The sequence below is a fragment of the Marmota monax genome, unplaced genomic scaffold, assembly GCF_021218885.2.
Source record: "Marmota monax isolate L192 unplaced genomic scaffold, Marmota_monax_Labrador192_F-V1.1 WCK01_AAM20220418_F8-fsc00021, whole genome shotgun sequence".
Classification (NCBI taxonomy): Eukaryota; Metazoa; Chordata; class Mammalia; order Rodentia; family Sciuridae; genus Marmota; species Marmota monax.
In genome coordinates this window covers 26,696,955-26,724,474 of record NW_026695228.1, presented here as the reverse complement: position 1 = coordinate 26,724,474, position 27,520 = coordinate 26,696,955, and the positions used below count along the sequence as shown (strand labels likewise).

At 52.4% G+C, this 27,520-nt stretch overlaps 1 protein-coding gene across 5 annotated transcripts in view; it reads left to right on the top strand.

Annotated features, from left to right (window-relative positions):
* Positions 1 to 208: 208 nt before the first annotated feature.
* The window catches only part of Pde4a (phosphodiesterase 4A), a 40,523-nt gene continuing 13,211 nt past the window's right edge, over positions 209 to 27,520 (top strand). Inside the window, exons 1-5 of one of the 5 annotated variants that reach the window (XM_058576504.1) lie at positions 209 to 271; positions 889 to 1,094; positions 26,328 to 26,519; positions 27,194 to 27,230; positions 27,326 to 27,396. In XM_058576504.1, the coding sequence (XP_058432487.1) occupies positions 224 to 271; positions 889 to 1,094; positions 26,328 to 26,519; positions 27,194 to 27,230; positions 27,326 to 27,396 (554 nt within the window). In that variant the 5' untranslated portion in view covers positions 209 to 223. Of the gene's footprint in view, positions 272 to 888; positions 1,095 to 3,714; positions 4,261 to 12,515; positions 12,768 to 14,035; positions 14,243 to 26,327; positions 26,520 to 27,193; positions 27,231 to 27,325; positions 27,397 to 27,520 lie in introns of those variants that run through there. The other 4 variants (XM_058576503.1, XM_046436706.2, XM_046436708.1 and 1 more) reach the window with 4 other exon arrangements.

Below are 27,520 nucleotides of genomic sequence, written 5' to 3'. Positions count from 1 at the left end.
TGTCCTTCTGACAACCGGTTGGCGACGTCACTGAATGGCAGTGCGTCAGCAGCCTGCTGACGTCACGCCTCGAGAGAGGCAATAGGCGAGGGGCGGGTTCCTGGCCTGGCCGGCAGGGGGAGCCCCGGGAAGCTAATGGCCGATCCTTCCCTTGGTCCTGCAGGTGGCCATGACCTCGGCCCACATGTCCCCCGAAGCCCCCACGACACGCTAGGTTGGAGGGATGAAGAGGAGTCGCAGTGTCCTGTCTGTGGCCGGGACCCGGGACGAGGTGCGAGAAGCGGGGCCTGGGCTGAAGGCGAAGCTTAGGCTGCGACAGGGGAGTGGGAGGGAGGCGGCCTCTGTTGACCACGGCTGTTTCCTGAGCTTCTTCTGGAGTCGCATCCCCTATGCCTCAGTTTACTCCCTTGACTCCACTTTTCTCCTGCTGCCCAGATTAAGAGACATTCAGCACGCGGGTAGAGGACCTTCTTGGAGCTTCCCAAATGGGGGGAAGGATTTGGGCCAGAAGGTGGAGGGGCACAGGGCTGGGATCTTGAGAGTCTCAGATATGGAGGAGCTGAGAGGGCCAAGAACATTAGGCCAAGAAGGGGCCTCTTATACGCGGAGGGTGGGAAGAGACCCTAAAAGGATGTCTTATCAGAGTCTCACAAGAGAGAAAGATGGTTGAGATGCGAGGCCCAGAGCCCAGGGCTGGGAATCCAAAAGTGGCCCGGAAGATACTGTGGCTCAAGGGGTGAGAGGCTCAGACACGAGGAGGACACAGGAGCTATACCCTATACCTCCATCAGCTACCGCTCAGGTGGCTTAGTGGGAGTGTTCCTGGAGGGAGGGTCTCAGTTTTTGCAGTCTAGGCCACACCCCCATCCCACCGGTGTCCCTCCACAGAGGCCCCGGGAGACCCCTGAGTCGGGCAGAGCCAACATGTTAGGGGCTGACCTGCGTCGTCCTCGCCGCCGCCTCTCATCTGGTCCTGGGCTGGGCTGGGCCGAACCGGAGCCCTCCGACCCTGGGGTCCCACTACCATCACGGCCCACTACGCTGCCGCTTCTGATCCCACCACGGATATCCATCACCGGGGCAGAGGCCAACAGGTAGGCAGGAGCGGGACCAGACTGGGAGGTGGGGTGGAAGAACAAGGCCAACTGGGCTCCCTGCGCTTTACAAAACTAGCTGAAACTTCTGTACTCTGGTGGGTCGGGCTGTGACAGCTCTCCTCCAGGCACCCTTTAGAGTCGCTGGGAAACCCCTTTTCCCATTTTCCAAGCTGCCTGAGTCAGCAAAAGGCAGGACAGAGGAAATGGGTTTCAGCTTTTCAGTACCCTAGGTTGCCCCCCAAATGCAGAGCTGAGACAAGCTGAGGAACAGGTCTGTGACCAGTCTGTGGGGCACTTAGCTCTGTTTCCCCTAATGGGAAGATTCTGATCTCCCACAATTTAAAAGGGGATAGTGGGATCTAGAAGGAGGCTGGGGCTCGAATTTTTTCTTTCTTCTGTGGAGATGTGAGTAACATCTGAGAGCTCTAGCTTTACACTGTATTTTCTACCTATTTTTCGTCTTGGAACCTCCCAGGGCACCCCCAAAGCTCCACTCCCTTGGACCAAGGATGAGTGGGAAAGCCAAAGAGCTGAGCTGTGCCTGCCTGCTGGCCTGCCCCTACCCCCTTCCGCATCCCCTGGCCTCTGCTCTCTGCAGCCCCAGGACCCCCCTCCCCATCTACTAAATTGGAGGGCTTCAGGGTCCCTGGTTAGGTCTTGATAGGGCTTATTTCCAGATAGGGGGAGAAGTGACTAATTTTCCCTGCGGCCAACGGAGGTGTATTTCCCCTCCCCCATTCCTCTAGCCTCCATTTGGTTCAGGTCCAGCTTGATCCAGCTCAGGGCTCATCAGAGCTCCAAATACCAGCCCTGGCCCACTGCCCTGTCCTCTTTTTCTTCTGAAACCCCAGTTGTGACCTGGCCCCCACTCCCCGCGTTACCCATCCTCCATCAGGCGCTCTGGTGAAAGGCCACAAACCCCACCTACACCCAAGAATTTGGCCCATCTCAGGACCCTCAAATTATCTGAGAAGGACCCGCAGCCCTTACAAATCCCTTAGAAGCCTTGGGGGGAGGTTGCTGAAAGAAGTGGGGAACACAGTTCTGGCTTCTGGGATACCCCGCGGCTGCTGATAGGGGGCCGGTTCTTGCTCCGCGTTCGCCTACGCCCGGAGCCCCCTCTGGCGGGGAGAAAAGTGGCTGTGGAGGTTGGAAACGGGAAGGATTTTTTTTCTTTTCTTTTCTTTTTAAATAAGAACAGCTCGGGGGAGGGGGAGGGGATTGGCAGACGGCACTGCCTGCCCTGGGGAGCCCGTGAGAAGGGGCGCACCGGGGGCGAGGGTCTGGTCCTTGCAACCAGCCCCAAAAAACCTTTTCGGGTTTGAGCGAGGATCCGCCTTGGGGGCGGGGCACGGGGGCGCGTGAACACCCCCAACCCAGCAGCCACTGGGGCTCGGTCGGGGCCCGGGGGGATGGGGGCGCGCTCGGATCCCGCTCCCTCTGTGCTCGCTTGCTCGGCGCGGCGCTGGGGGAGGCGGGAGCGTGAGTCACGGCAACTCCCGATTTAGGTGCCGGAAGGGGGGTTCTGCCCGCGGGGGCCGGGGGGACGAGACTCAGCTGTTTACTCGCCTGAAAAGGGCACGGGGTGCGCCTCGCGGCTACTGAGGATCTGCCTCAGTTTACTTCCAGTAGAACCGCTTTAGAAGAGACAGCCGTACTGGTACATCGAGCGGTGGGTGGGCAGCCGGAGTATCCACACAGGGTGCCCTCCTGAAACCACACGGGGACTAAAGGGACACACCCCAGAAACATCCCAAAGAGGCCCAGGCCGACCACACACAAACACAAAACACCCATATACGCCCTCAGGTACCACAGTCAGACTACGGGGGAAGAATTGTGTGCACAACTCGGCAAGCACGCACGGACCACAATACACACCCATGCTCGTGGGAACACATACGCAGCCCCCGGGCCACGAGAAAAGACCCTGCAGAGGCGTCCTTTCTCCAAACAGACAGCACACGTGCGCACACATCCTTCACCCGCATATACACAAGATACACACACAGCGAAAGACAGAGAAACAGGCAGACAGTAGCAGCCAACCACGTGCACACACACACTTCAAGCCGACATCGAAAACAGACAACCCTCGGAGGGGCCACGTGCGCTCACATCCCGCCCGGGGAACGCATCGTCACCTTCCTCCGACCCACGGACAGGAGAGTCCCGGCACACCGCCACTGCCCGCTCCAGGAACCGCTCGTGTGGCACTAGGACCACTCCCCAAAAGCTCCGGCGGGCTAGGGGTAGAGGCGAGGACAGGCCCGCTCCCGACTCCGCCCCCGCCATGATGGACGGACTGACTGACACTCGGGCAACCAGTCGGGTGTCTTCTTCCTGATCGGATTAACCGTTTAACTCCTTCATGCCCGTGAGCGCCGCTGCTAGGCTGGGCGCTCTAGAGAGAACTGAGTTCCGGCGCCCCCTCCCCGCCGGGAGCGGGGCTCTGAGTGGGCGGGGAGGGCCCCCCTCCTTGGGTGGCTGCCCCCCACTGGCCCGGACCGGGGAGGAGGAGGGGGCGGCGCTGACAATCGCGGCGGGCGGGGGGCAGGGAGGGGCGGGACGGGGCGGGGGAGTCGGGGCTGGAGCGGAGCGGGGCGCCGAGCATTGAGAGCGCAGCCGGGATCGGAGCAGAGCTCCAGGAGCCGACAGGAAGCCACGGCGCCCGGCCCGGGGGCGATCAGCCCGCGGCGCCCCCGGGTCTGTCCCCGGGGCGCCATGGCCCCACTGAGGCCGGGCGCACCCGCGGGACTGCTGGCGCGTCCGCTTGAGAGCAGCTGAGCTAGGTGCAGCTTGAAAGGGCCAGGACTCCTAGGGTGCAGGTGGCCGCCGGCGCTATGGAGCCCCCGGCCGCCCCCTCGGAGAGGAGCCTGTCTCTGTCTCTGCCCGGGCCCAGGGAGGGCCAGGCCACCCTGAAGCCGCCCCCCCAGCACCTGTGGCGGCAGCCGCGGACCCCCATCCGTATCCAGCAGCGCGGCTACTCAGATAGTGCGGAGCGCGCGGAGCCTGAGCGGCCGCCACACCGGCCCATAGAGCGCGCCGACGCCGTGGACACCAGCGACCGGCCCGGCCTGCGCACGACCCGCATGTCCTGGCCCTCGTCCTTCCACGGCACCGGCACCAGCGGCGGCGGCGCGGGCGGAGGCAGCTGCAGGCGGTAAGACTCTGGGCTGAGGACGCGCGCGGAGCGCATAGGCGCGCAGAGAGAACGCAACTCGTCCCGCCTACCGCAGGGGGCGCTGTGATGCGGGTGGGGTCAGTGTGACTGGAGGGGGCCGAGCTGGGGGGAGTTCAGCTGCGGGGGAGTCTGGGACCCGGTCCCTACTTGGGCACCCAACAGAAGGGTTCCTACTGAAGCCTCCTGGGTCTATTTAGGGGGCGCCATGCTGCATGTAGAATTTACAGGGTCTGGGGTGGGAAAGGGGCTGCAGCTTCAGGGTCAGTATTCTTCGTCATTGGCAGTGCAGGCCAGCGTTAGACTGGGTGGTACTTGGAGCGACGTTCCTGGGGCCACTATACTGAGAACTATATTGACTGTGTTTGGGGTATCCTAGGGAGCACTCTGTAGGGGCATCTGCAGATTGAGGGATGCTCAGGGTCCTCTTAGGGGATGGAGGACTTTGCAAAGGGGGCATTGGTGAACTCGCCTTATAGCAGCTGAGGTCAGGAATCCAGAGAGGCTGTTTTGAGGAGCACTGTATTGGAGCATTTGTGTTGAGTTGGAGTCCCCCATCTCAGCACAGGAGTGTTAAGTTTCCACAGCTGCCCTGCTGCGGGGAACAGTGCAGAGGGGGCACACGGTCCTAACATAGGTCAAGGAGTCCCTGCCTCTTTGAGGTGACAGTGTAGTGAGGGTGTGTATGTTGGGCTGTTCTGGTGGTATCCTCTGGCTGAACTCACTTTGCTCCAGCTTTTGGTGTATGACCAGCGGCCCCAGCTGCCTTGGCTATGTGCTCTGTTCCGGGGTCCTCTGACTGTGGCATGGTGACTGTGTACTTGTAGGATCGTGTAATTGTAACATGGTAACTGTGTATTCCTGGGACAGTGATTGTGACAGTGTGACTGTGTGCTTCTGGGATGTTGTGACTGTTACAGGATGACTGTGTCCTCATGGGACACAGTCATTGTGATAATGACTGTGTGTGCTCCAGGAAAACAGAATTTTTGCAGGGTGATTGTTTCTGATCCTGGAACAGTGATTGTGACAACAAGACTGTGTATGCTTTCAGGATAGCGTGGCTGAGACACGATGACTTTGTGCTTCCAGGTCAGTGATTGTGACAGTAACTGTGTGTGCTTCAGGGATGCTGTGGCTGTGACAGGGTGACTATTTTTCCTCTTGGGACATAGTGATTGTGCCAGAGTGACTGTCTTTACTTCCGGGACACTGATTGTGAGGTGGTGTCTCTGTTCCAGGTCAGAGCGATAATAACAGAGAGTGTTCCACAGATGTATGTCTGGTACTGTAATGTGCACCTTCTCGGGGACAATGTGTTTGTGTCAGTGGAACTATCTGTGCTCCCTGGGACTATGTGTGACACAATGTGACATGTGTTCATCTGTCCTGTGAGCACATGTCTGAGGGTTGGTATTCTGACTCTGGAGCTGTGCCCCTGTTTACTTGGCATTCTTAGTGAGTGCATCTACTCTGATGGTGCCCCAGGCTCTGACTGTGTGTGCTTCAGTAACATGGGGACTGATAACTTAGCCCCACCCATGGGTGCCCTTCTCCTTGAGACATGGTTCAGATGATCACATCACTCAGATGGTCAGATTTGGGTTTCTCATCCCTGGAGTTCCCCAGTGAGGTCTCTAGGCTGTGACCTTAGTCTTCCTAGGTCTCTCTGGAGGCCCCCACCAGCCACCACACTTCCCCAGGCCACCTCCACCTCCCTTCTGGGCACCCCCAGCTCCAGTCCTCTGTCCCCACCAAGAAACAAGTGTCATGGGCCCAGCACACACAGCCTGATATTTCCCAAAGGGAACTAGAGAAAAACTAAAGGAAAACAGAGCTAGGATCAACAGGAAATGCCAAGACCAGGGGCAGGGAGCCAAACTGGCTCAAGTCACTGTCCTGAGAGACCAAGGAGGGGGTGGGGTGCTAGGAACTGGGCCCCATTCCCTTTTAAGGCTCTAGGGACTTCCCTACCCTGGTCTCCTGGCTATTAGCTCTCAGGGGACAGTGGCTGAGTGGTAACAATTATTGTCATTTCAGGGTGTCCATCTTCTAGTGGCCCACTTTTAGGCTTCATGCCAGGAACTTTTTCACAAGTCCTCACTCCCAGTGGCCCTATGAGGTATCCCTGGTTGGACAGATAGGGACACTGGCCAGAGAGGTAAAATTCCTTCTCCTTCCCCCTGCCCAAATTCATAATACCAGGAAGTGGCAGAGCTGGGATTTCAGTTCCGATTTGCCTGACGCCTGTGTCTTTGTTGTAAGCATCTCATCCTCTCTGAGCCTGTTTTCTGCCCGAAAAGTGGGGCTGTTGCTGGCACTGCCCTGTGGGGCTCAGTTTGAGAGTTCTGTGAGTTCGAGATGTTGTGAAGGATTTGACAAAGTGCTTAGGTTATTGCTCAAGGAGTTGAGGCTGTAGCGGACATTGCTTTTTTGGAGTGGGAAGAACAAAAAACAGGAACTTGAACCACATCCCTGCATGGGCTCCGGTTTCCTTTTCACTGTGGGTCTGTGCAGTCTCCAGCGGGCAGAGCTAGTCTACAGCTGGTTTGGAGGGGCCGTCTGTGGGCACTTTCTCCACCTCCCCCCACAAAAAGAGGAAGGGGACAGAGAGACCTCCAGTGGGAACCTCTCTCCTGAAATGGGGCATTTCGCCAGAAAGGGGGCTCTACCACTGCACACACAGGGGATTCCAGCGCTCCCCACTTTGAAGTTCATCCACCCACCAGAAACAGGGTCCAGCCATCCCCCTAGACTTGAGTCCTGGGGACCCCCAGAGAGGAGGCACTGTCCCCCAGCCGAGATGCCATCCACACTCCCCACCTGGAATGCATGAGACAGAGCTCCTGGCGCGCCCTGCTAGGCTGAGTCACGGCACCGCTGGGATCTGTCAAGAGGCAGATGGAGCGGGAGGAAGAGGAGGACCGGGAGGGAAGAAGAGGAGCTGCTTGAATTGGGGGCCAAAATATAGATATGCCCCTCTCCCTGGACCCCCAAACTCTCGCCATCGGAGAGCGCTTCCTGGCCGCGGGAGCGGGTATAGGCAGCCCGGCTTAGGTCTATCTCTGACTAGCGGTCTCTGTCTCCACTTGGGCCATCGCCTCCTCTTGTCCCTAGCGTTCCCACGTGCCTGGATGTGTGGCGGAAAGTCTCTCTCTCCGCGCGCCCTCTGCTGGACGGCGAGAAAGGCACAGCCTGAGTGTGCGCTCCAGGACCTCACCTGTCGCCGCACCAAGTCATCGCGCCACTGCCGCAGAGTCTCGTATTATTATTTTATGCTTATTGAGCGCTCTGGAGAGCGGGCGCCAGGCCGGCCGACCGCAGGCTGAGGGTGAGGTCCTCTCCTTCCCGGGTTGAGACCTGATCGCTGCCCCCATCCTCCACCTGGTCGCCAAGTGCGGAGGAGACGCCGCCTGGTGGACGGCGAGGAACTTGACGGAAAACTTGTGGACGCGGAGTTCGTGCCCCATGCCAGCACCAGAGCCCCCCAACACCAACCTGCATTTTAACGCTCAGCATCCTTGGATGCGCACCCCTACCCGGAAAACAGAGACGAAATGACTTGTCCAAGATCACACAACGAGGAAGGGCAAAATTAGGGTTAAAATGAGGTTTCCTCCACTGCCGAGCAGTGGGTAAGATTCAAACTGAAGCCTCACTTGCTGACCTGGGACCAGAGTCCGTGCCTCTTTATTTTCATCAATAAAATGGGGTTGAAAAATAAGAAGTTCCCACCCCAGGGATGTGGTAAGGCTGAAATGGCTGACGTAGGAGCTGGGCAGCCAGGACCTGTTTCGAGAAAGCATTTCCTCAAATGACATCAGCAGAGAGAAAGCCGGTGTCCCTCAAACCACAAAGCCAGCGCCATCTTTCACTGGTAACAGATTCACTCTCCTGAGTTACAGGAAACAGGGGCTTTGGGCTGAGGAAGCCACAGGCTGGCCTGGTGAGGACAGAGTTTTGAGAGGCATCTGAACCCACTGTTTTACATCTGATATGTGTTTGGAGCCAGCCTTTGCCCTTTGCTTGCTCTATGAACCTCATCTGAAACAGGACCTTTCATTCTACACATGCATCCTTGAGGTTACAGCTTAGAATCCAATCGACCCAGTCTTACTGTCTGGAGTTCTCAGACTAGTGGGTGAAGCAGAAATAGCAAGTAAAACCATCTGATAATTATAGATGGTGACACATGGAATATGAAGAACAGAGGGATCCTGAGGTCAATCAAGGCCTTTCTAAGGAGGTGACATTTAAACAGATACCTAAGTAAATAGAGAGAGATGCTATGTGGGTATCTGATGGTAGAGAGTGCCTGCTAGAGAGAACAGCCAGTGTAAAGGTCCTGTGGTGGGAATGTGAGCTGGGAGACAAGTGTGTCTGGGGCAGAGTGAGGGGTGAGTGGAAGGAAATGAAGAAGGGAAGTGATGGGTGGCTCATAGGCCATGGTTAGTGTGGTCTACAGGTCTCAGTTTATATCTGGCTTCCTAGGAGGGGACAAAAGTCACTGGACTGGAAGGATACTGATCTGTGAAGACCCTGTATGGCCTAGGGCTAAAATCCCAAGCTCTGGAGCCAAACAACTAGATTCATGATCCAGCTCTGCTCTTTTTGGGCTGGATGACCCTGGCTAAGTCACTCCCCTTCTCTGGGCCTTGGTTTCTCTATCTTTGAAGTTGACCTAGGAAGAAACCTATTCCAAAGAGCTTACCAGCCAGTGAACAAGAAAACCCTCATTTCCTATTGTGGGTCCTGGTGGGCAGTGCAGTGGGGATCTTGGTAGGACTAGGACAGACATTCTCCCCTGGGATATAGTCTTGCCTCCCAGGGATCTGAAACGGCTGGAAACATTTTAGTGGTCATAAGTGAAGGGTACTGCTGACATCTAGTGGGTAGAGGCCTGGGATATTGCTACATTGCTTAACAGTATGGGACAGCCCACCCAGGACAAAGTATTATCTAATCCCAAATGTCCCCAGTGCCAAGGATGAGAAAATTGGAATTCTCAGCAAGGTGATACCACATCCAAAGAGATGAAAACTGGTTCTTTCTGGGAGTGGGGCAATTTTAAAAATCGTGTGTATGCGGGGCGGGGGGGGGGGGTCTGGGGATTGAACCTAGGCCCTTGAGCATGCTAAGCAAGTGCTCTAGCTCTGAGTAACATCCCCAGCCCCCCATTTTACTTTTATGCATAAAGCACAGATATACAGCCGTTTCTTGGTATGCATGTTGGGGGTGATTCCAGGATTCCCCAACCACCCCAATCTGCAGATGCTCATCTTCCTTATATAAGATGGCATAGTATTTGCATAGAGCCTACGCACATCCCCCGTGGACTTTAGATCATCTCTAGATGACATATAACACTTAATACAATGTAAATGCACTGTACACAGTTGTCATACTATATTGTTTAGGGAATGATGACAAGGAAAAAAGTCTCTACGGTGTTCAGGACAAACCCTTTCGATCTGCAGTTGGTTGAATCTGAGGAGGCAAAACCTGTAGCTCCAGGACTGTACACACAGTGCTTAAACAGGCATTAACATTTCATGGGGAAGGCAATTAGGAAAAAATAAAAAGTCCACTCAGACTATCTCTTAAGCAGACAGTAATAAAATAGAGGGTGGCAAAGACTGGACTAGATCCCAACTCAGCCACTCACTGGCTATGTGACCTTGAAACAACCTTGAACAGGTCATTTCTCTCCAACACCCAGTTTTCCTATCTGCAAAGTGGGGACAATAATAGTAGCACTTCCTGGAAGTTTTTTTGTTGTTGTTGTTTATTTTGGTACTGGGGATTCAACTCAGGCACATGACCACTGAGCCACATCCCCAGCCCTATTTTGTATTTTATTTAGAGACAGAGTCTCACTGAGTTGCTTAGTGCCTTGCTTTTGCCAAGTGTGGCTTTGAACTCGAAATTCTCCTGTCTCAGCCTCCTTAGCCCTGGGATTACAGGTGTGTGCCACTGAGCCCTTCCTGGGAGTTTTGTGAGGATTAAATGAGATTTTACCTGGGGATACTGAATGCATAGGAAGCATTCTAAAGGGTTAGCTGCTGGGTAAAGGATTACCACTGTCACCACCACCATCATCATTGTCATAGTCATTCCCTGTTCTCCAGCTAGTACTCTGGCTTGCTCACTATAAGCCCTCAATAAATGCTTTGTCGAATAATTGTAGCAAATGTTTAGTGCACATCTATTTTTTTTTTTCAGTACTGGGGATTGACCCCATGGGTGCTTTACCACTGAGCCACATCCTCTGTCCTTTTTATTTTTTTTATTTTGAGAAAGGGCCTCTCTAAATTGCTTGGTGCCTCATTAAATTGCTGAGGCTAGCTTCGAACTTGCGATCCTCCTGCCTCAGCCTCCCGAGCCCCTGGGATTATGGGCGTGTGCCACTGTGCCCAGTAGAGCTGGGTATTCTTATTACACCTATTTTACACCTGGGGAAAACTGAGGCTCAGAAAAAAGAGGGAATTTGCCCAAGGTCAAATGGCTAAGAAGTGTCAAAGATCAGACTCAAGTCCAGCCCACCTGACTGGGCCCCATAGCATTACAACCAATAGCAAGGGAGGTGGAACCTTGAAATAGATTGGTCCCCCTTTCTCATTTAAAGCAAGCTTCTCCCCCTTCCTTGGTCCCAAAGAACCACTCACAGGTTGGGGGAGGCTGAGGGATTCTAACCAGCTGACTGGCTGTTCTCAGGTCTTCCCCTCTCTGAGCCTCTTCATCATCTGATAAAAGGGGGCAGTGTGCCCCACAAGGTCACAGTGGTTGGGCATGGAGAATCCTTATTGGGCTCCAGAAAGTCTCCATCTAGGTGTACTATGTGCCTGCTATGGGGAGATGGGGTTCTTGGGACTACCTTGAAGCTGTGGGGGCCCAATTCTAAAAGGTGCCTCAGGGATTCTAAGGATTGGCAGGAATGGGTGGTGCCTTAGGACCCCCACCATAGTGGCTGTGAGCACACCAGAGGCTTCTAGGCATATCTTTTTAAAAAAATTTTTGTGTTCGTTCTTTTTAGTTATACATGACAGTGGAGTGTATTTTGACATATTATACATACATGGAGTGTAAGTTCCCATTCTTGTGGCTGTACGTGATGACGTGGGGTTATACTGGTCATGTATTCAGATAGGAACGGGGAAAGTCATGTTCAATTCATCCTCCTGTCTTCTAGGCATATCTTAAGAGGTATGAGGCACATCTCATGAGTTGTGGGTGGCATTTTAGAATGTCCCCAAGGATTTGGGGGTACATCTTAGATTCTGGCCTAGAATCTGGGACTGTTCCCAGAGTTATAGAGGAATTTAAGTTCTTTGAGCTCCAAGGGACACCCCTGGATTTTGGTAATATCTTCATGGCTATGAGGCATGCCCTGAGTAGGGAAGATAACCCTGAGGGTGTGTGGGGGTTTCAATACTTGATTTGGGGGATGTGGTGGAGCCACTTGGGATTAGGGACATCTGAAGGACTGTGGAAGCACTCATGGGGTCTGTGAAGGAATCTAGGATTTGGGGATTTCACATGTAGTCTGTGTGGACTGCTAGGGGTGCTCTGGGGGGCATTTCTGCATGACTGAGGAGGGGTGATGGTGGTGCTCTAGGGGAGTTTGGGACATCTAAGGAACTGTGCTGGTGCTCTTGAGATCTGAAGGGTGCTCTTGTGGGCCCTCAGCACCATTGGGTTTGTGGTTGCCTCCTGGAATTCTCGGGATGTCCCAGAAACAAGGAGGACACTGCTAGGAATATAGGGACATCTTGACAGAGCATCACGGTCTATGGGGCCTCTTAGAGTACCTCTGGGTTTTGTGGGGAAACAGGGATTTGGGGAGCACCCTGGTTGTGTGGGGACCTCAGGGACAGTTAGGGCCCTACAGGACTCCCTTGAGGTCTGTGGGGCCTGTCAACACCATGGGAGGTTTGTGGGCACACCTCGAGATTTGAGGGGCGTCGCTGGGGTTTGTGGAAACGCTTCCGGCTATTTGGGGGACATCGGAAGGACTGCGGGGAGGCCTTGGGGTCTGCGGGGGGGAGTCCCCGTCGCTGTGGTGTGGACGCCCCAGGCCCGCCCGGCCCCGCCCCGGGGGCGGCCCCAGCGCGAAGCCGGAAGGGCCGAGGCGGCCTCGGGGCGGGGTGGGGCCCGCGGCCCCAGGGCTGGGCGGCCCGCCTGCGAGGGCCGCGCGCCGGGCGGGCGGCGCAGCTCCCCAGCGGCCGCCGAGAGGGCCCGCCCCGCGCCCCCGCGGCCATGGCGCGGCCGCGTGGCCTGGGCCGCATCCCCGAGCTGCAGCTGGCCGCCTTCCCGGCGGCGGCAGCCGAGGACGAGGCGTTCCTGCCAGAGCCCCCGGCCCCGCGCGCGCCCCGCCGCCCGCGTTCTCCGCCCTCCTCGCCGGTCTTCTTCGCTAGCCCGTCCCCAACTTTCCGCAGGCGCCTTCGGCTTTTCCGAAGCTTCCAGGATTTAGGCCGCCAGCCGTGGGCCGGGTAAGTGCGCGCTGATGGTCATGAGTTCGAGGCCCTTCTGGCCACCTGGCGCGCCCTTGGTTCTGGGGTCTGTGACTTGCTCTCTTCAGTCTTATTCTTCTTCTTCCGTCACAAGGCACAGATAAAAATCATCCTTGCCCGCCAGGGTTGCCGTGGAGACATCTGATAGGGCATGCAGTAGGCGCTCAATAAACACTACATTCCTCCCACTTCCTGTGCAGACCTGAAGCTGCGGTCACGCTTTGGGGGACTGAGGCCGACCTGCCATCCAAGGTGACCTGGGGACATGTGTTCACTTCTGTTAGCCTCAGTCTATGGCCTGTGAAATGGGTCCAGCGGTGTCCTCTGAGGGTTAACTTGCTGGGAGGCTCAGGGATGTTACCGCCTGCACAGAGCACTAAGGGTAAATGGAAGTTCCCTGTTTGCCAGACCTGGGGTGGGCTACGGGGGGCAGGAAGCCGGGGGTGACAGGCAGGAGGCCACATCCGGTCTGGCTTCTCAGTGTTTCCCCTAGACACCGAGGTTGACAGTCTGGAGGTGGGCACGCGCTGGTGCCGGGGCTTCTCCCGGTCGTCTGCCTCCTTCATTGCTCCCTACTCTCCACATTTACTTGTTTAGGACACAGACTGGGGAAGGCACTGTGGGACTGGACACAGCCCAGCAGCTGGCCCGAGGGGAGAGATGGGGCGGGGAAAGAATAGGGGGTGGAGCCAGGGCCTTTGGGAACCGGCGCGGGGTCCTGAGGGGTGGGGATCAGCGTCTCTCCGGTTTCTCTCCCATCTCCACCTCTGTCTCTCCTGTCTCTGTTTCTACCCCAGCTCCACCTCCCTGCATCCGTCGACCCTCCCCAGGGTTGTTGTCATCCAGCCCTACACTCCGCCGGCTGGGACGAGTCCCATTCCCCTGGGGCGCTCACGGCGATCTGAGACCTGGAGCCCACACCGCTCGACGTCAGGGCTGGAGCTGGGGAGGAGTGGGCGGGGCCAGAGCCAGCGCGGGAGGCGGGGCCGGCCTGGAGGGGGGGGTAGAAGGGTAAAGCGGAGTCCGGGGCGCCCCTGCGACCCGGGACAGGAGGGGGCCAGGAAGAAGTGTGCGCTCAGTTCTTCTGGGCCCCTGCAGGGGGAGGCAAGCTTTGAACCCTCCCGGGCGTTGGGGACGCGCTGGGACCGCCCGGGGCCGTCCTGCGTGTGGGGGGGGGGTGCTCGGGCAGGGGAGGGTCACTGAGGCGGGGTGCCGGAGGCGGCGCTGCCGGCGGCCGCAGACACCTCGGACCTGGCGAGCTGTGCGCGGCACACCACTGGGCAGCCGTCCCCATGCTAGCCCCGACGGCTCTTGGCTCTCATGCGCTCCAGTGCAGCGCCCCGGGCCCGGCCCCGGCCCCCTGCCCTGGCACTGCCCCCCAGCTCTGAGTCCCTGACCCACTTCTCCTTCAGCGATGAAGATACTCATCAGCACCCGCCGGGTAGATCTGTCAGGTGGGTGGCCCGTGGCCAGTAGCATTCTTTGCGACCTGAGGGCTCTGGCTGTGCTGGGAAAGGGGTCCCCCGAGTGTGATTTGGGGGAGTCCCCTATGTGGTGGCTTCCAGGATCTGGTCGGGGTCCCACCTCCTTCCCTCTCCCTAAAGATACAAGTGCTACCGAGGGCTTCCCGAAGGTGGTGGCCCCCAAAGCTGGTGCCTGATCCTGCGCATTCCTACTTGTCCAAAGTCGAATCGCTGCACCCTCTTTGTGCCCCCAAACCTGGGATTCTGGCATTCACCCTGGCAGCAAATATGGGTGTCTAGCGTCACCTGGGCTCCACTCCCAGGCCACTGGCCTGGAGCCAGGTCCCTCAGGCCCTATGCTGCTGTGTCTCCAGCCTTACCCCCTCCTTCTTACTGGGGCTGCCAGGCTGAAAACCAAGCTGGAGCAGCGGGGGTGGGGAGGGGAGGTTCCTGGATGCCTGGAGGGTATTTAGAATACGCTGGGTAGAGCTGGGGCCAGGAAGTGGCCTTTTAAGTTCTCTGGATTTTCTAGACTTGTCCTTGCCACCCAGCACCAACCCTTTCAGATACCTGGACACCACACAGTCTCCAGCGTGGGGACACACAGCCGAACTCAGAAACACACAGACACACCCACACGCAGGGCATTCGGGGTCACCCTGTGTTTACTATACTAGGTGTGGGTCTCCTGGCTAGTCAGGGCACCAAGAGAACCCTCAAGTGACCCACAGCCACACACAGGTGACACACAAACCACAGCAACTCTTGCTCACGCCTCCAACAGTCCTGTACACACTGCATTCCCCAGGAAGTCACTGTCACTTAAACACAAGCCCCAGACCCTACACAAGTTCCTGCAGGCTGATTTTCCACATGTGCCTCATACCCACACAGTCACAGCATCCGTGTGGCACCACTCATGAGGTCACAAGACTCAGAAACCCAAAGAGGTAGACACCCATGAACACCCAACCCCATGCACACACGCACACACACACAGATGCACAATTCCACATAGACACCTGTGTGCACACAGACCTCCCCCTCCTCCTCCCCAGACGGATATACACACTGACACTCATTCCACACACAGCCCCACAAACAGCCGTGTCAGCTGGCACCATGCACCCGTCTGGCAGACACACGCCAGCACCCGCCATCAACCTCCCTGTGACCTTCACAGAGCAAATGCCAGGCCATTCCATAAAGGCTGCCTGGCACCTTCTGCAAGCAGTCAGGTGGAGAGGGGCAGGCCCAGGGAGACACCAGGCCTGCCTTCCTTGTCTGTCCTGGGGGGAGACAGACACCCACTGATTGTGATTTATCAGCAATTTGGTAGGCCGACTACCTGGGTTCAAGTCCATATTCTACCTTTCTGTGCCACAATTTCTTTGTCATGAAAATGGGGCACAGCACAGTGCCTGGCCCTGGGCTTTCGACTGCGGTTGTTTATATTCATGTGTATTATAGTCCTTCCCAGCTGTGACATGTCCCCCTTGCCCAGAACCACCTCTAGCCTGTTTATTTCCCACCATCCCACAGCCCAACTCCCACAGGCCAAGATCTGCTCCTGGACTTATGGTCTTCTAGAGGTTTAATTTAATGCCCCAGGAACCCAGTAGGCAGGCTTGGAGGCCCCACAGAGGTGGAGGCAGGTGGCATGGTCACTGGAGAGTGCCAGGTGGTCAGCCTACTGAAGGAAAAGCAGGCCAGTCTTTGACCACTGATGGAGTGCCGGGGTGTGTGGCTCTGCTGTGGCTATGATGTTGGTTTATTGCCAATGGCCCCTGAGCGTAGTGGTGACTTTGGGTTCCATTGAGACATCTCTGGCTGACTTTGGGCCACCATGAGCAGTCAGTGGCAGGCCAGGAAAGTCCAGGGATCTGAGTCCCTGGGATAGCAGAGCTCCCCACCCCCAGGCTGCAGTTCAACAATCCCCTCCCCTTTGCTGCCCTAGCCCAAGAGACATCCACTCTTGAAGTACAAACATCTAAGCCCTGGGGAGCATCCTCTTCCCATCCAGGCCTCTGGGCTCTTGCTTACGTGAGCAGAGTCTCCTGGGGCAGGTGTATTTGCCACCTCTATGCTAGCTGAGCACCCTCTTGGGCTGCAGCTTAGGTTCCTGGTAGAGGGATGGGGGCCTCTGTGTAGCTATGTTCCTCTCCCTTGCCTGGTGGTACTTATCAGGGCCCAGTACTGCAGATTAGGCCTCAGGAGACAGGACATAGTTCTCTGGATGTGAGGTCACCAACCTCTGACCATCCCTTTGTTCCTCAGTTTCCTCATTGAACAGGAAGTTAACAGGACCCACCTCAAGAACTGGTGGCAGAAATAAATGTATACAAAGTGCTTTGATGGTGCCAGGCACCAGCAAGAACTTAAGTGTCTTCTTGGGGCTGGGGGTGGTTCAGTGGTAGAGCGCTCGCCTAGCATGTGTGAGACACTGGATTCGATTCTCAGCACCACCTATAAATAAAATCAAGGTCTCATTAACAATTAAAAAAATTAAAAATAATAATTTAAAAAAGAAGTGTCTTCTCAGTGCAGTTTGAATCTCCCTAATCCAAAAATCTGAAATCTGAAAGTCTCCAGAATTCAAAGCTGTTTGCTGACATACCACAAGTAGAAAATTTTACATCATGAAACTATTTCGTGTACAAAATTTATAAAACATATAAAATGACCTTCATGCTGTGTATGTAAAGTATATATGAAACATATATGAATTCTGTGTTTAGGCTTGGGTTCCCTCCCCAGGACAGCTTCTTAGGTATGTGTGAATATTCCAAAATCCAAAAAAAGTCTGAATTCTGAAACATTTCTGGCTTCAAAATATAAGGGATATGACAGTGGCTGGTAAGGGATACTCAGCCTGCACTATGTCCCTGAAAGGATATGACCTGTCACCTCCTACATATTGATAATAATGGGCATCATCCTCGAAGGCCACAGTAATGATCTATGAGTATTCCTCCTTGAGGGTGTTTTCCTTTTTTAAGTTTTTGTGGTGATGATCAATCCTAGGACTTCATGTATGCTAGGCATTTGCTCTGCTAACCAGCTATACTCACAGCCCAGCCCCCCCCCCTTTTTTTTTCATTCTTTTTTTTTTTTTTTTTTTTTTTGGTAGCAGGGATTGAACCCAGGGTCACTTAACCACTGAGCAACATCACCAGCCCTTTTTAAAAAAAAATTATACACACACACACACATTTAGTTGCAAATGGGCTCAGTATCGTTAATTTATTTTATGTGGTGCTGAGAATAGAACCCAGTTCCTCACATGTGCTAGGCAAGTGCTCTACCAATGAGCCACAACCCCAGCCCCCACCAGCCCTTTTTTTATGTTTTTAATATTTTTTAGTTGTAAGTGGATCTTTTATTTCATTTATTTATTCATATGTGGTGCTGAGGATCAAATCCAGGGCCTCACACACGCCAGGCAAGTGCTCTACTACTGAGCCACAACTCCAGCCCCCGTTTTAACCCTTTTTAATGAGCAGGTGATTGGCGTCCTCTCTCGTGCAGTTGTTGCCACCATCCATCTCCAGAACTTTTCTTCTTCCCACACTAAAACTACAAACTCTGACCTTCCATGTCCCCTGTCTCCCCCGTCCACTTTCTCTATGAACTTGATTATTCTAAGAGTGTCATATAAGTGCGCTTGACAATATTTGTCCTTTGGTGACTGGTTTATTTCACTTAGCATAATGTTTTCAAGGCATCCATGTCTTGCCATGTATCACAGTTTCATTTCTTTTTGTAAATTTTGAGACAAGATCCTATTAAGTTGCCCAGGCTGGTCTTGAACTTGGGACCCTCCTACCTCGGCCTCCTGGGATACAGGCCCAGCCTTTATAAGGCTGAATAACATTCCATTGCATGGATGTGGCACATTTGATTTTTCATTCATCCCTTGATGGACATTTGGGCAGTTTCTACCCTTTGGCTCTTGTGAAGAGTGCTGCTATGACCATGTGTGCACCTGATTCTTTTTGAATCCCTGCTTTCAGTTCTTTGGGGACTCTCCCTAGATGTGGTGTCGCTGGGTTGTGCAGTAATCTAACTTTAGTTGTTTTTCACAGCGGCTGCACCATTTGACATTCTCTCCAGAGGAGCACAGTGATTCCCATTTGTCCAAATCCTCACCAACCTTGTCATTTTCTGTTTTTTGTTTTTGTTTGAATAAGAGCCATTCAAATGGAGTCACATTGTGGGGTTATTTTGTTTTTGAGATGGGATCGTGCTGTGTTGTCCAGGCTGGCCCCGATGTCCTCCTGCCTTGGCCTCCCCATTATCAGGGACCACAGGCACCTGCCGCTGAGCCCAGTTTACGTTGTGGTTTTGATCAGCATTTCCCTAATGGCTAATGATGTTGAGTATCTTTTCCTGTGTTTATTGGCCATGAGCACATCTTTAGGAAAAATGTCTATTCAAGCCAATGCCTTTTGTTTGTTTGTTTGTTCTTCTTAGGTATACATGTCAGTAAAGTGTGTTTTGACATGTTATGCATACATGGAGTGTATCTTTTTCTAACTGGGATCTCATTCTTGCTGTTGTACATGATGTGGAGTTTCACTGGTGGTGTATTCATATTTGAACATAGAAAGTTACGTCCGATTCATTCTACTGTCTTTCTCTTATGCCTTTTTGAGGGGGGCATTGAGGGTTTAACCCAGGTGTAATTTACCACTGAGCTGCATCCCCAGCCCTTATTGTTTTTTATTTTGAGACAGGGTCTCACTAAATTGTTTGGGGTCTCACTGAGTTGTTGAGGCTGGTCTTAAACTTGCAACCCTCCTGTCTCAGCCTCCTGAGCTGCTGGGATTACAGGCCTGTGCCACTGCACCTGGCTTATGCCATCTTTGAATGGAGTTTTTGTTGTTGAGTTTTAGAAATAATTTATAATCTGGAATATTAACCCTTTGTCAGATATGGTATTTACAATGTTTTTATTCACAATTGTGTGTGTGTGAGTGTATGTGTGTGTGTGTGACCTCAAGCATAAAGATGTTGTTAGGCAAGAACTCTACCACTGAGCTATGTGTGGCCCTTAAAAATACTGTTTTTTGGGGTGCACCAGGGATTAACCCAGGGGCGCTTAGCCACTGAACTACATCCCCAGCCATTTTTATTTTTTATTTTGAGACAGGGTGTCATGACTCAGGGCCATGCTGAATTGCTGAGGCTGGCTTGAACTGGCAGTCCTCCTGCTTCAGCCTCCCGAGTCACTGGGATTATAGACATGCGCCACCGCACCCAGCTTAAAAATACTTTTGATTTGAGTTTAGTTGCTCTCAATAACTGGTGGAAGGTGTATTGCTTGGGAAGGCAGAGCAGAGCAGCATGGGCTGGAGCTGGTTGTGTAAGTGGCACTGGCTGGGGCACTCCAGGTAAGACAGGAGGTGGGCGACCTTAGGGATGGGAAGAGTGAGCAAATGTAGGGCACCATCAAGACTCTTAACAAGGTCCTTCTCTGAAGCTCAGATCAGAGACCCAGGAGGCTAGCCAGAGGCCAGACATGGGGTGGATGGAGGGAGTAGTGCCCACTTGGTCCCCTAGACCCTTCTCTTAGAATAAAGAAATCAGCTGCATGAAATGGGGACAAGGGGGAACAGGCCAGGGGTAAAGACCAGTTGCAAGTAACATCCAGGAAAGATAGTGGCTCAGGAGCCCTCAAAATACATTCTGCTTACAGAGAACAGAGAAATCCCCAACATCTTTAAAGACAAAGCCTACAGAAGCCATCTAATGGGTGTGAAGTAGCGTCCCATTGTCTTGACTTGCATTTTCCCGATGGCTGATGGAGTTGAGCATCTTTTCACTTGTTTTTTCTGGAGAAATATCTATTCAAGGTTTTTTTTTTGTTTTTGTTTTTGTTTTTTGATACTGGGGATTGAACTCAGGGGCACTTGCTTGATCACTGAGCCACATCCCCAGCCCTATTTTGTATTTTATTTAGATACAGGGTCTCACTGAGTTGCTTAGGGCCTTGCTGTTGCTGAAGCTGGCTTTGAACTTGTGATCCTCCTGTCTCAGCCTCCCAAGCCACTGGAATTATAGGCCTGCACCACTAGGCCTGTCTCCTTTGCCTACTTCTAAATTGGATTGTGTAAGTTTTTGTTGTTGTAGTAGTTCTTTATATATTGTAGATATTCATCTCTTATCAGATATATGGTTTGTAACATTTTTCTCCATTCTGTCCTTTTATTCACGGAAGTTTTTAATTCTGTTGAAGTCCAATTTATTCTTTTGTTGCCTGTGCTTTTGGTCTCATTGCAAGAAACCATTGCCAAATCCAATGTCATAAGGCTTTTTTTTTAATTTATTTTTAAATTTTAGGTGAACACAATATCTTTATGTGGTGCTGAGGATCGAATCCAGTGCCTCATGCATGCTAGGCGAGCACTCTACCACTGAGCCACAGCCACAGCCCCTGTCATAAATCTTTAAATTTTTTTTTTTTAATTCAGTACTGGGGATTCAAACCAGCGGCACTTTAGCATTCAGCTACATCCCCAGCGCTTTTTATTTTTTTGAGATAGGATCTCCCTAAATTACCCAGGTTGGCTTTGAACTTAGTCTTTTTACCTCAGCTTCCCAAGTAGTTGAGATTACAGTCATGTGCCTTTGCACCTGACCAATGTCATAAAGCTTCTAAGAGTTTTATAGTTTCAGCATTTACATTTAAGTATTTCATCCATTTTGAGTTCATTTTTGTTCATGATATAAGCTAAGGATCAACTCCTTTTTTTGTGAGTGTGTGTGGATATCCAGTTTTCCAGTCACCACTGTTGAAAAGACTCTTTTCTCCATTGAATGGTTTCATTAAAAGATCATTTAACCATATGTGCAAGAGCTTGTTTCAGGGCCCGTTAGTCTATTTCATTGGTCTTTATGTCTTTATTGCCAGTACCACTGTCAGCATTACTATAGTTTTGTGGTACAGTCATTTTGAAATCAGGAAGCAGGAGTCCTCCAACTTTGTTCTCTTATTTCAAGACTGTTTTGGCTATTTAGGGCCCCCTGAAATTCTGTGTGAATTTTAAGATGAGTTTTTCCCTGGGTGCAGTGGCACACACTTGTGATCCCAGAGGCTTGGGAGGCTGAGGCAGGAGGTTTGCAAGTTCAGAGCCAGCCCTGGCAAAAGGGAGGTACTAAGCAACTCAGTGAGACCCTGTCTCTAAATAAATACATAATAGGGCTGGGGATGTGGCTCAGTGGCTGAGTGCCCCTGAGTTCAAAACCCAGTACCCCCCCACACCAAGAAAAGAACAAAAAAGAGATGAGTTTTTCTATTTCTACAAAAAAAAAAAAAAAGGTTTTTGGGGATCTACTAGGAATCAGATTGAATCTATAAATTGCTTTGGTTAGTGTTTATCTTAACAGTGCTGTCTTCTAATCACGAACATGGGATGACTTCCTACTGAAGTCTTCTTTAATTTCTTTCAGTAATAGCTGGGCATGGTGGTTAAAGCATGTAATCCTAGCTATGGAGGCTGAGACAGGAGGATCACAAGTTCCAGGACAGCCTGGGCAACTTAGTGAGACTCAGGGCTGGGGATGTGGCTCAGTTGTAGAGCGTCCCTGGGTTCAATTCCCAGTAGTGTGTGTGGGGGGGTGTTCTTTCAGCAATATTTTGTAGTTTTCAGTATACACATCTTTTGCCTCTTCTGATAAACTTATTCCTAAGTATTTTATTAGTTTGATGTTACTGTAAATAGAATTGTGTTTCCTTTTAAGACTGTTCCTTGTTAGTGTGTAGAAACAACGTAGGGCTGGGGATTTAGCTCAGTGGCAGAGCGCTGGCCTAGCCTGCGCAGGGCCCTGGGTTTGGCCTCATCCCTGTCTTTGTATCCTACCGTTTGGCTCAATTACTGACTTTATGTATTAGTAGTCCTTTTGTTATTGTTGAATAGCACTCTGTGGTATAAATCTGCTGCAGCTTTTTCATTCACCACTTGCTGGACATTTCAGCTTCATATTTGGTGGTTACAGACAAAGCTGCTATAAACGTGTGTGTGCAGGTTTGGGGGCAGACATATTTTCATTTATTTTGGTAAATATATAGAAGTAGATTTGTTGGCACATGTATGTTTAAAAAATAACAAACCAGCCGGACACAGTGGTGCACACCTGTAATCCCAGCTGCTTGGGAGGTTGAGGCAGGAAGATCACAGCCTTCAGCAACTTAGTGAGATCCTGTCTCAAAGAAATAAATAAAAAGAGCTGGGGATGCAGTTCAGTGGTAGAGCACTTGCCTAGCATGTGCAAGGCCCTGGGTTCAATTCCCAGTGCTAGAAAAAACAAACAAACAAACAAACTCTGATAAACTGTCTTCACACGTGGCTAGGCCACCTAGCATTCCCACCATCAATGTAATGGGGTCTAGTGGCTCCGCACCATTGGCATTGCCAGTTGTGTTTACCATCTGTTTTAGCCCTCCTGGTAGGTGTGAAGAGGTCATCCATGTTCTGTTTGCTGCTGGGGCTAAAACCCAGAGCCTGTGCAGCAAGGCAAGCACCCCACCACTGAGCCACACCCCAGCCCAAGGCTGGCTCCTACAACAGGGCCCTAGGTCCCATCTCTTTTGTTTTGTTTTGTTTTGCAAGAGGGAAAGGAGTAGGATTCACTCACGTGTGAAGATAGAAACAGAGGGCTGGGGCTACATCTCCTGCCTCCCGTGCACAAGGCCCTGGTTCAATCCCCAGCACCACATACGCACACAAAAGATAGAAATAGAACTCTTGAGGGGAACAGATGGAACCCCAATATGGATGGCCTTAGGCCCTACCTCTTAACACCTCTACACTGAGGACCAAACTTCCAACTCATGAACCTCTGGAGGACACTTTTTTGGTGGGGGAGTACTGGGGATTGAACTCAGAGGCACTCGACCACCTAGCCACATCCCCAGCCCCATTTTGTATTTTATGTAGAAAGAGGGTCTCACTGAGTTGCTTAGCGCCTCACTGTTGCTGAGGCTGGTTTTGAACTTGCGATCCTCCTGCCTCAGTCTCCCCAGCTACTGAAATTACAGGGGTGCACCACTCAAAGCATATTCTGACATCTGACACAGCAAAAGTCTTCCTACTTTTCTGCTAGTCTATAACTTACCTTTTACTCTCTTGAGAGTATCTTGCAGAGCTGAAGTTTCACAGTGAATCTGAAGTCTTTTAAAGTCTTTTTTTCTTTCCCAGTACTGGGGATTGAACCCATGGATGCTCTACTACTGAGCTACTTTCTGGCTGATCAAGGACCCATCCTTACTTTTCTTTTTACATTGGCTGCCTGGTGCCCAGGGACATGGCCTCTACTGAGTAGAGGAGGCAGAGGATTGTGGGGATTTTAGTCTGGGTACAAATTCTGATCTTGCCATAATCTTGCTGTGTGACCCAGAACTACCTGTTCTCCAGCCTGAGCCTCAGTTTCTTCATCTATAAAATGAGCCCCAGGGCTAGCCCACACACACAAAAAAAAACCAACTCAGTATACAGAAACCAATATTGCTGTCTTGGTCTAGGGTATTTCACTTATTTCTTAACAGAAGACCCATTCCAACAACAACCTATGCTGACCCCTAGTACATATTCTGTTCTCTCTCCTGTCCACTTTACTCCCACTCAGAATATAGTCTGAATTCCACTGACCAGTCTAACCCCCTTGCCTTCACAATGGAATGACAGACAGAGAGAGCAGCAACTTTCCTGAGGTCACACAGCACAAGGTGCAAGCTGTAGGTGCACGACTTGCCCTGTCATCCTCAGCTCTTCATATCAACTATCTTGGCTGAGTCCAGCCCCAGGTGCTTTATCTGAGACTGATAGACTCACAATTGTCCATCTTTCTTGAGCTCCACGCCAGGCATTGTTCTGTGTTAATGCTGGTAACTTCAATGACCCAGGGAAGGTGCTGACTCCTTTTGTGGATAAGGGAACTGGTGCATTGTCCCTGCCCCAGTCTTATACAACTGAGATATGGCGCAGCCTGGGGTCTTCCTGATTCATTGGGGGGTCTCTGTCTCATCGTCTCATTGCTCCCCACCTGCCTGCCCCGTAGCTATGTCTTTGTCTCTGTCCTGTAACTCTACTCCAGCCACACCAGCTTCCTTGCTGGTCTTTGAACAAAAAACAAATCCTGTCAGGTGCAGCAGCATACACCTGTAATCCCAGCTATACAGGAGATGGTAGGAGGATTGAGAGTTTGAGGCCAGCCTGGACAACTAAAGAGTTCTCAAAAATAAATAGATAAATAAACAAACAAACAAATAAATAAATTGAAAAAGTGCTGGGGATTAGCTCAGGGGCAGAGTGCTTGCCTAGCATGAGCAAGGCCTGGGTTCAATCCCCTGGCTTCACAAACCAATAAAACAAGGATTCCTGCTTGAGGACCTTTACCTGCCGCCCCCCTTCCTCTGCCTAGAGTGCTTTCTCCCACTTCTGACTCATAGCTGGCTTCTCATCCTTAGGCCCTGCTGAGCTGTCACCTCCTCAGAGCGACCTGTCCTGACCACAGCATGGCACAATCCACTCATGTATTCATTCATATGTTGCCAGGTGCTGTGCCGCACACCTGGAATCCCAGTGACTCAGGAGGCTGAGGCAGGAAGATCATAAGTTTGAGGCCAGCCTCAGTAACTTCATGAGACCCTGTCTCAAAATAAAAAAAACAAGCAAATAAAAAGATTTCGGTATAGCTCAGTGGTAGAGTGCCTCTGGGTTCAACGCCCAGTACTGCCAGAAACAAAAAAATAAACAACAACAACAAAAAAACGTTGAATATGTTTCATTAATATGTTTAATGATTAATTCAACAAACATTTATTGAACATCCACCATGTTAATTACTATGGATGGCTGAACAGCACTAGGCTTTGTTCTGGTTCTAGGGATGCAGTGGTGAGAAAAACAGACCAAAACCCTTGCTCTGCAAAGGTTGAGAAGGGCAGGCTAACAGTGAAAAAGGAATGTAAGATACAAATTATTCCAGGCAAATTGTGTGGTTTTTGTTCTCCATGAGTTTTTTTTTTTGTTTGTTTGTTTTTGTTTTTGTTTTTTAGGGAAGGGGGTTTTTTTTTTGTTTGTTTTTGGTACCAGGGATTGAACCTGGGGCACTTAACCACTGAGCCACATCCCCAGCCCTTTTTATTTTTTATTTTGTGACAGGGTCTCACTAAGCTACTTGCTAAGTTGCTGTGTCTGGCTTTGAACTTGCAATCCTCCTGCCTCGGCTTCCCAAGTCACTAGGATTATGGATGTGCGCCACCACATCCATATGGTTTCAAAGGAAGAAAAATAGAAAATATCAAGGCAGGGGTTGACCTCTTCTGCACATTGGTCAGGAGCAAGGAGGATGCCATTGTGGGTGGAGTAGAGCGGATGAGGTGCAAAGCCGGAGGTCACAGAGCAGGACCTGTGGGCTGCAGTGAGGATTTTAGCTTTTTGTTCTGCATGAAGTGGGAGCCATAGAAAGTTCTGAGCCAGAATGACTGGGTCTGATTCAGGTGCTCATTCGCTCCCTCTGGTGGCTGCTGGAGGAATAGAGTGTGGACAGCAAGGAGCTGGAGACCAGGGCTGTTGAGAACACACCTGTCCAGGCCAAAGAAGGGAGGTGCTGGAAGAAAGGGGAGGGGAGGGGCTGGGGCTCAGTGGTAGGGCGCTAGCCTAGCACATGGGTTCAGTCCCCAGTACCACGTAAAATTAAATATAATAAAGGCATTATGTCCATCTACAACTAAAAATATTTAAAAAGAAAAAATGGGGGGAGGGAAGTGGACAAATTTGGAAAGATCCTGGCAGACAGGCTGATTTGCAGGGCAGAGCAAAGGCAAGGATGACCCTAGACTTCTGGCCCAGAGTGTTCTCGGTCCCTGCAATGGGTCCTGGCACCAGAAGTACCCAGCAACAGTCCGGAGACTGCAGCTCCCTGTCTCCAGTCTATTGGGGGACTCCTGTCTCTCTTTAGCATCCCGCACACGATCCCCCAATCTTTCCAGAAACTCCCTTGGTCTCTCTTCCTCTTGAACTCCTCAACACCATCTCAACCTCCTGATCTTCTTCCCACCCGTTTCCTGCAGCTTCGAGGGAGAAAATGGCCCAACGCCATCACCTGGCCGCAGCCCCCTGGACTCGCAGGCGAGCCCAGGGCTCGTGCTGCATGCTGGGGCAGCCACCAGCCAGCGCCGGGAATCCTTCCTCTACCGCTCTGACAGCGACTATGACATGTCACCCAAGACCATGTCCCGGAACTCATCAGTCACCAGCGAGGCGTGAGCACCCCTCCCCCACCTGCCACTCCTCCGGGCCTGGCCCTGCCACAAGCTGTCCTTCCCAGCAGGGCATGGGGACACCCATCCCCACCTTGGTCAACCCCCCCATACCTGCCCTCCCTAGGGCAGAGTCAGCAGCCCCTGTCCTATGTCTAATAGGCTCTGTCCCCTATAAAGGGCTCAGCCTTACTCTCCGGACCTACCAAGCCCTCTCTTACCATCGCCTGTTCTGGGCCAGGCTCTACGGGAACTGTCCCTCCAGGGAGGAAGCCCCACTACTTGTCCCTATTCTGATGTCCCCCAGCTACCCCAAGCCAGCGCCACTTCCCTTGAGCCCCTGTTGAGATGGAGCCCTCCAGATCTCCCGCCAGACTTCCCTTTCCCTTCAGGTGCCCACCACAGCCCCATACCCTGTTCCTGTGCTTCCTCCACCAACCCCTCCCTCCCAGCACTCCCCTCTGGCATATCCACTTCCCGCCACCCTCCCTTTGTCTGCACCCCCTCCCCAGTGGTTTCCTTCAGGACCAGCCCTGGCAGCATGTTCACCCTTGGGTGCTGTAAGTGGCCTCTCCCCACTCCCTGCCCCCAGCCTCCCTCCATCCAGCTCCCACAATGTCCTCCCCAGAGAATTGCTTCTCTGGGGATCTCTAACCTGCCACTATCTTTTATCACAGGCATGCTGAGGACCTCATTGTTACGCCATTTGCCCAGGTGAGACCCCCGCACCCCTCCACAACTGGGGAAGGGGCTCAGCCCCAGCTGCCCCTCCAGGTAGACACCTCTACTTACTGCCACCCCCATTCCAGGTACTCGCCAGTCTTCGCAGTGTTCGAAGCAACTTCTCGCTCCTGACCAATGTACCTATTCCCAGCAACAAGTACGTTGAAGCTGGGCCCCAGCACCCATGATCATGAGGGTTAAGCATAGTGAGTTCAGTTATCAGCCCTGCTGTGTGACCTCAGGCAGGCACTTGACTTCTCTGAAAGTCTGGTCATGTAACA